Raw genomic sequence first — 9106 nt, forward strand, 5'->3', positions numbered from 1 at the left:
GGAGTGGCACAAAATCTCTAAAAACTAAAAAATAGACAACTGTCCAGCGGTATCTCGGTAGCCCTAACTTAGCTTTACTCGCAGCAAATACACTGGTGAACGTAGACAGCTCCATAATAAAAACAAAAGTGAAGAGCTTCTCTTTCTACCAATTATCTTCGAATTGGATTTAGCGTACTACGCCATCGCCGTCGGGCGACGACAAAAGTCCGTCTGTTTTCACTATCCAGGATAAAATATAAGAAGTACACACGTACCCTTAAAAAACACACAGATTCCTGAACAATCGGCATTCAAATTCAAGAGATTGCAAACGAGCGGGTTGGGTACTCGACCAGATCGTTTGTACTTTCTGTGGACAAGTGCAACTCAAAACAGGGCTCTACTGCATCCCACTTTCCTGGATAGTAGTCCTCATTAGCCAGTATTAGTCCTGTCAGTCATTAGTCAAAAAGGGGGCTGAAGCAATATGGTCAGCGGAAACGCTCTTAAGGGGGAAGACATAAATAGAAATAAAAAAATGTGAAACAAGAGATACTTGAGAAGGCGGAGGAGACAGTAAAGGAGGTCTTGATGTATTTGGAGCAGGCCAAGCGCGGCAAGAAGCAGAAAGCGCGCTTAAACCCGTACGGAGTACAAAAATCACGGAAAATGAAGCACAGGAAGTAGCTTAAGCCCGTAAGGGACTCTGCCCGCGTGTACAATGCTCGGACCATGAAAGCTATGCTGGCTAAGGCTTACCTACTGGTACCGGGAGTTCGTGAAGCACTGGAGGAGTTCAGACGCCACCTTTCCGGCTATGCCATCGACCCACCACCTACGAGGTCATCGTCATTGACGACGGCGAATTTAACTCGTGGAGGACTTTATAAGTGAATGTGCAAAGAAAGAGGAAATTAAGTTTGGTGATCTTGGTGATTTAGGTCCCTGTGAGTGCGAGCGATACTGCTTCCGTGACACGTGCACGAATGCATTGGCAGGCGTGTTCTGTACATCGGAAAACAGCCCCCTGAACGGCCGCTGTTCCAACAGCATTTATGAATGCAAAGACTTAGAGCTGGTGAATCGTGACGGCGCTGGAACAGGAGTCCGTGCCACAGCCGTTCTTTGTGCGGGTTCAATTCTTGGTGAGTACACTGGAAGACTAACTACGGAGGACTTGGAAAACGAGAAGGGGCCTAAGCGCGAGTACGCGTTGGCGTTGCAGCTGAAAAGCACCCGGCGCAAGAGCGTGTTTATTGACGCAGCTCCTTGCGGTAATATCACTCGGATGATGAACCACTCTTGCGATGCTACGTGCCAGTTTGTTGAGGTTCGGAACCGCCGTCAAGTGAAGGTAGTAGTCGTGGCGAAACGTAGGATTGGTGAAGGCGAAGACGTCACGGTAGACTACAAATGCGACCTGTGGCTTACCTGTTGTTGTGGATCTCGCTGCTGTGTTGCTGGGCAAGCGTCACAAAAAAAGCGGCAGTTCACGTGAAAGCGCATTAAAATGCATCTCAATGATGCGTCTACCACCGCCGAAGACTACATATTGATGCTGAGATAGACAAAAAGAGAAGACGAAGGAGGATGGCGGGTAGAAGGAAGAAATGGGTACTGATACTAAACAAAATCGAAACTGGAGATCCTGTGTCGTTACTTTATAAAATGTTAGCTCCAAGTATTAACACCACAACGACCATAGAAACAGTAAGAAGCGTAGTGGTGAATAGCCACTTGCAGCGATGGCTAGAGCTATAGTTGAAGAAAAAGCGGTACTTGACAAGATTCAGCAGATGCTAATGGTGATGGTATCGTGTCGAAGCTATCTAAACGTCAGTATTGACCGTGAGAGTGCGGAAACAAATTATGATCTATACAGCTAGTCTACTGAAAGGCTAGTGCGTGAGCGTTGCTCTGAAGGCGTCCTGGTGGTACAGCGTGAGGTAGTGGAGACGTTGTGCAGGCATCTGGGCCTTCTCTCTCTCTCTTCGTCTCTTGGATGTTTCTCGGTAAACGATTGTGCGCTTCCCGGTAACACTCAGAAAAAAGCCCACTGTTGTGCATGGCAAAAAGTAAGTGAATGCACTGACCAAATTTAAAAAAGTATCCACAGCCACACAGCAGATTGACACATCAGCCCCATTCCGCCTGACGTTCAATCGCCATCCGAGCGTAGTTAGTTTCGAGCTGAGCAGACACAGCGATTCCCTCCTCTGTGTGATTCTTCCAAGGCACGAACATTCGCTCCGTTTTCTTGGTCACAACAAAATTTAGTCCTGCATGGGCCAGATGTTCGAGACCAGACTCAGGACCAAGAAACACTTCATATAGGTTGCCAGCTTTTTTCAGCTCGACCACGCGTCGTTTCAGCGACGCGCTTACCTCGATCACGTTTCGAAACTCACGACAACTCTCGGAGTCATGACCACAGAATGCGAGTAGTTGTAGCAACAGTGCTCCTAGCTTCAGTCGCGTACGCATAGTGTGGTCGCGCTTAAGGACTCTGTTGAGCTGCTCGGCGGGATTATTGGTAGCGGCAAAGCCAATTGGAGTGTAGAAGCACTGCCACCTATAAAATCTTCCATTAAGCCACTGCGCCATAAAATATTCACCAAACGCTCTCGTTTTCTCCGTTGCAGCCCATCGCTGTATGACAGATGTCCGACGCTCCAATAACTCTTGGGGATTGCGACTAAAGTGTAAATCATACACGTCGCGGGTGACACGATGCTTCACCAAATCTTCCAATCCTTTAGTGTGCTCCACCAACATAGCTACCACGTGGTAGAAGCACATTAAGTGAATGTAGTTTCCAAAAACACGTTAGCACGCGTTATATTGTGCATCGTCTCCATCACCCATCACGTACCACACAGGCAAGTGCTTTTTCACAACTACCTCGTACACACGTCGCAATGCCGATAGTACATTGAAATATTGAGGCTCTTGCTGCTGGGACATCACAAATAGTGCAACGAGGTGAAACGTACGGCACCGATCGGACACTCCACATACGAGAACAGGATAACCGAGGACAACGCGTAGATTTCACACTGTTTTTAGGTCAGATCACACAAATCGCATTGCCGCACACAAGACACCACAATATCACACACACGATTCGTGGAAACACACACAGGTGCGGGCCGACAACAAAAAAGCCAGACCAGCGCACGTACTTGCTGATCCGACACATCATTCTCCAGATCTGGCACACCAGTCATTTCTAAGCCAATCAGCAGCAAGGTTTGAAGGGTTGAACCGACGATATTCCATTTCTAAACTTGATCTTTGAGTGACAAGAGGCCTTTCGGGCAAGATGGTGCCGCTCGTTTGGATCGAGGTTGCCGATAACATGACGAAGGAGGAGGCTGACGAGTTCCTAGCTACTTTCAAGAGATATGTCATCACCAGGAGCAATTTGGAGTGCTGTAACATTTGTGAGGTCGCGGGGCCACACACAATGCGATACAGACTGCTCAGGTGTGGCTCGAAGAAGTGCCGCGATTCCCTTGCACCGGGGGTGAAACGTCTGTGGAGAGGGCGCGTGCTGATATGCTCGGTTTCAGGCGTTACATGCATTGCTGAATGTGGCAACCACACCAATCGAGCCCGGGACCTTGCGCCAACTCATTAAGCTACCGCACACAAGGGTATCATTCGGGAGGCGATTGCTCTGCATATTCATGCAACGCCTTCTCGCATTCGGCATTCGATGGAACGCAAGCTATAGTTAAGTCAAGATTTGTTACCGCCGCTGTCGATGGTGCAGAACTACACAAACTATTTTCGCAAGACGAAGATGAACAACAACGACTGGTTTGAAGACATAGAAACAATAATTCATATTCATGCCTACACGGGCTCAGAACCAGAAACGGCTACATTAACATTTGCAACAGACTATAGCGAACATGGACGCGTTTCGATAGGCGATGGTTCTGACAAGAAACCGTTTGTCGTGGGTACCACTACTAAGCGACTGCTGAGGCGTTTGGATAGACCGGCTCAGACGTTCATCTTTCACTTAGACGCTACCTACAACACGAATCAGCTCGGTTATCCTGTTCTCTTGTGTGGGGTGTCCGATCGGTGCCGTACGTTTCACCTCGTTGCACTATTTGTGATGTCCCAGCAGCAAGAGCCTCAATATTTTAAAGTACTATCGGCATTGCGACGTGTGTACGAGGTAGTTGTGAAAAAGCACTTGCCTGTGTGGTACGTGATGGGTGATGGAGACGATGCACAATATAACGCGTGCTAACGTGTTTTTGGAAACTACATTCACTTAATGTGCTTTTATCACGTGGTAGCTATGTTGGTGGAGCACACTAAAGGATTGGAAGATTTGGTGAAGCATCGTGTCACCCGCGACGTGTATGATTTACACTTTAGTCGCAATCCCCAAGAGTTATTGGAGCGTCGGACATCTGTCATACAGCGATGGGCTGCAACGGAGAAAACGAGAGCGTTTGGTGAATATTTTATGGCGCAGTGGCTTAATGGAAGATTTTATAGGTGGCAGTGCTTCTACACTCCAATTGGCTTTGCCGCTACCAATAATCCCGCCGAGCAGCTCAACAGAGTCCTTAAGCGCGACCACACTATGCGTACGCGACTGAAGCTAGGAGCACTGTTGCTACAACTACTCGCATTCTGTGGTCATGACTCCGAGAGTTGTCGTGAGTTTCGAAACGTGATCGAGGTAAGCGCGTCGCTGAAACGACGCGTGGTCGAGTTGAAAAAAGCTGGCAACCTATATGAAGTATTTCTTGGTCCTGAGTCTGGTCTCGAACATCTGGCCCATGCAGGACTAAATTTTGTTGTGACCAAGAAAACGGAGCGAATGTTCGTGCCTTGGAAGAATCACACAGAGGAGGGAATCGCTGTGTCTGCTCAGCTCGAAACTAACTACGCTCGGATGGCGATTGAACGTCAGGCGGAATGGGGCTGATGTGTCAATCTGCTGTGTGGCTGTGGATACTTTTTTAAATTTGGTCAGTGCATTCACTTACTTTTTGCCATGCACAACAGTGGGCTTTTTTCTGAGTGTTACCGGGAAGCGCACAATCGTTTACCGAGAAACATCCAAGAGACGAAGAGAGAGAGAGAAGGCCCAGATGCCTGCACAACGTCTCCACTACCTCACGCTGTACCACCAGGACGCCTTCAGAGCAACGCTCACGCACTAGCCTTTCAGTAGACTAGCTGTATAGATCATAATTTGTTTCCGCACTCTCACGGTCAATACTGACGTTTAGATAGCTTCGACACGATACCATCACCATTAGCATCTGCTGAATCTTGTCAAGTACCGCTTTTTCTTCAACTATAGCTCTAGCCATCGCTGCAAGTGGCTATTCACCACTACGCTTCTTACTGTTTCTATGGTCGTTGTGGTGTTAATACTTGGAGCTAACATTTTATAAAGTAACGACACAGGATCTCCAGTTTCGATTTTGTTTAGTATCAGTACCCATTTCTTCCTTCTACCCGCCATCCTCCTTCGTCTTCTCTTTTTGTCTATCTCAGCATCAATATGTAGTCTTCGGCGGTGGTAGACGCATCATTGAGATGCATTTTAATGCGCTTTCACGTGAACTGCCGCTTTTTTTGTGACGCTTGCCCAGCAACACAGCAGCGAGATCCACAACAACAGGTAAGCCACAGGTCGCATTTGTAGTCTACCATGACGTCTTCGCCTTCACCAATCCTACGTTTCGCCACGACTACTACCTTCACTTGACGGCGGTTCCGAACCTCAACAAACTGGCACGTAGCATCGCAAGAGTGGTTCATCATCCGAGTGATATTACCGCAAGGAGCTGCGTCAATAAACACGCTCTTGCGCCGGGTGCTTTTCAGCTGCAACGCCAACGCGTACTCGCGCTTAGGCCCCTTCTCGTTTTCCAAGTCCTCCGTAGTTAGTCTTCCAGTGTACTCACCAAGAATTGAACCCGCACAAAGAACGGCTGTGGCACGGACTCCTGTTCCAGCGCCGTCACGATTCACCAGCTCTAAGTCTTTGCATTCATAAATGCTGTTGGAACAGCGGCCGTTCAGGGGGCTGTTTTCCGATGTACAGAACACGCCTGCCAATGCATTCGTGCACGTGTCACGGAAGCAGTATCGCTCGCACTCACAGGGACCTAAATCACCAAGATCACCAAACTTAATTTCCTCTTTCTTTGCACATTCACTTATAAAGTCCTCCACGAGTTAAATTCGTCGTCGTCAATGACGATGACCTCGTAGGTGGTGGGTCGATGGCATAGCCGGAAAGGTGGCGTCTGAACTCCTCCAGTACTTCACGAACTCCCGGTACCAGTAGGTAAGCCTTAGCCAGCATAGCTTTCATGGTCCGAGCATTGTACACGCGGGCAGAGTCCCTTACGGGCTTAAGCTACTTCCTGTGCTTCATTTTCCGTGATTTTTGTACTCCGTACGGGTGTAAGCGCGCTTTCTGCTTCTTGCCGCGCTTGGCCTGCTCCAAATACATCAAGACCTCCTTTACTGTCTCCTCCGCCTTCTCAAGTATCTCTTATTTCACATTTTTTTATTTCTAGTTCTGTCTTCCCCCTTAAGAGCGTTTCCGCTGACCATATTGCTTCAGCCCCCTTTTTGACTAATGAATGACAGGACTAATACTGGCTAATGAGGACTAGAATCCAGGAAAGTGGGATGCAGTAGAGCCCTGTTTTGAGTTGCACTTGTCCACAGAAAGTACAAACGATCTGGTCGAGTACCCAACCCGCTCGTTTGCAATCTCTTGAATTTGAATGCCGATTGTTCAGGAATCTGTGTGTTTTTCAAGGGTACGTGTACGTCTAATATTTTCTCATAACCGCGCTGATTCGTGTTGTAGGTAGCGTCTAAGTGAAAGATGAACGTCTGAGCCGGTCTATCCAAACGCCTCAGCAGTCGCTTAGTAGTGGTACCCACGACAAACGGTTTCTTGTCAGAACCATCGCCTATCGAAACGCGTCCATGTTCGCTATAGTCTGTTGCAAATGGGAATGCAGCCGTTTCTGGTTCTGAGCCCGTGTAGGCATGAATATGAATTATTGTTTCTATGTCTTCAAACCAGTCGTTGTTGTTCATCTTCGTCTTGCGAAAATAGTTTGTGTAGTTCTGCACCATCGACAGCGGCGGTAACAAATCTTGACTTAACTATAGCTTGCGTTCCATCGAATGCCGAATGCGAGAAGGCGTTGCATGAATATGCAGAGCAATCGCCTCCCGAATGATACCCTTGTGTGCGGTAGCTTAATGAGTTGGCGCAAGGTCCCGGGCTCGATTGGTGTGGTTGCCACATTCAGCAATGCATGTAACGCCTGAAACCGAGCATATCAGCACGCGCCCTCTCCACAGACGTTCACCCCCGGTGCAAGGGAATCGCGGCACTTCTTCGAGCCACACCTGAGCAGTCTGTATCGCATTGTGTGTGGCCCCGCGACCTCACAAATGTTACAGCACACCAAATTGCTCCTGGTGATGACATATCTCTTGAAAGTAGCTAGGAACTCGTCAGCCTCCTCCTTCGTCATGTTATCGGCAACCTCGATCCAAACGAGCGGCACCATCTTGCCCGAAAGGCCTCTTGTCACTCAAAGATCAAGTTTAGAAATGGAATATCGTCGGTTCAACCCTTCAAACCTTGCTGCTGATTGGCTAAGAAATGACTGGTGTGCCAGATCTGGAGAATGATGTGTCGAATCAGCAAGTACGTGCGCTGGTCTGGCTTTTTTGTTGTCGGCCCGCACCTATGTGTGTTTCCACGAATCGTGTGTGTGATATTGTGGTGTCTTGTGTGCGGAAATGCGATTTGTGTGATCTGACCTAAAAACAGTGTGAAATCTACGCGCTGTCAGTATCCAGCCCCCGCCTGGCAGATTTACCACCCATCCAGGTACAGTGGTACTGTAACGGGGTACGTAGCCCTAAGTGTACCCTGGTTACATGAAGTGGGACACTTCACACTTCAGGAGTATGACACGTCATACTCCGGGATATTTGGTACAAGGTACCAAGGTCGTTCAAAGCCAACCATTGGTGAAATGACATTGCATTTCTATAGGTAACTAATAGTTTGTATTAAACCCAAACTTAACCTACCTATAAATATACTACCTTATTTAGGTCACTTCGCTCTCTTTAATTAAAGAGGGGACCTGTGAACTGCCGTTCACTGAGAGTTTGTATACTCTCGGAAGATAACTTCCTCTAGCGCAAGGTGCTGTGTGACCCCGTCACACTTGGTAGCACTCGTAGTCAATCCACGCCACCGCGGGTAGACTACCTGAACCTCTCCGAAGTTCGTTGCCATGGATAGGAACGACTTCTCCTATATGAACGACTCTCAGATCGAGTCGGTTCGGAAGATGGCAAACATCTTCGGGATGGAGGCCCTGCAGAGCCTGGTGGTGTCAACACCGGCTGAGCAGCTCGAGCGCGTCAATGCATTCGACGCGTACGAGCAGGGCCTCATCGCGCATGTGCGGGAGAACCTGCAGGCTCTGGCGGCGGAAGTAAATCCGCCCCCACCCGAAGCCAATACGGCTGAAGGTTAAGCCGTATGAAGGGAAGGGAGGCGAGAACCTTCACTTCTGGGTCCGAGAAGTAGAGCTCGCGATGGACGCGGCTCTGATCTCGACCGAGCAACTTCGTGTTGCTTTTGCCCTCTCCAACCTTAGTGGTCGTGCTAAGGGTTGGGTGTACACACGGGAAGCAACATCCCCTGGATGTTTCACATCCTGGGCTCAGCTGTGTGAACAGCTCCGAGCCGCGTTCCCCCGGCGAACTACGAGTACCGCCAGCGTTCGCGCTTCCTCTCGTGTAAACAAGGGAGGCGTGAACTGCACGAGTATGTGCAAGAGATACGGGAGCTCACGGCGTCCCTAGTGGGAAACCCACTCAACGAACACATCAAGATGACTGTGTTCATGGACGGCCTTCGAGTGGGCCCCGCACGCACTCAGCTGTTCCGGGTGCAGTCAAGCACCCTTGAAGAGGCGACTCAAGTGGCTCTTCAAGAAGAGTACAGCCATCGCCAGGCGCGTACGCCGGCCTCAGCGTGGCCTGGGAGTTCCTCGTCGGCTCCCGGTCGAACAAGCCCAACGGA

General features: G+C 49.1%; 2 protein-coding genes across 2 annotated transcripts; one reads left to right on the forward strand and one right to left on the reverse strand.

Annotated features, from left to right (window-relative positions):
• Nucleotides 1–2118: 2118 nt before the first annotated feature.
• On the reverse strand, nucleotides 2119–2466 carry PITG_23022 (uncharacterized protein; the record flags this gene model as incomplete). The annotated part of the gene is made up of 1 exon (XM_002898416.1): nucleotides 2119–2466. The coding sequence occupies one exon, from the start codon at nucleotides 2464–2466 to the stop codon at nucleotides 2119–2121; it is 348 nt and encodes a 115-aa protein (XP_002898462.1).
• Nucleotides 2467–4591: 2125 nt separating this feature from the next.
• Nucleotides 4592–4939, forward strand: PITG_23023 (uncharacterized protein; the record flags this gene model as incomplete). Its single annotated transcript, XM_002898417.1, has 1 exon — nucleotides 4592–4939. One exon carries the CDS (start codon nucleotides 4592–4594, stop codon nucleotides 4937–4939), a length of 348 nt encoding a protein of 115 aa, XP_002898463.1.
• Nucleotides 4940–9106: the final 4167 nt, after the last annotated feature.

This window comes from Phytophthora infestans, genomic scaffold, assembly GCF_000142945.1.
Source record: "Phytophthora infestans T30-4 supercont1.36 genomic scaffold, whole genome shotgun sequence".
NCBI lineage: Eukaryota > Oomycota > Peronosporomycetes > Peronosporales > Peronosporaceae > Phytophthora > Phytophthora infestans.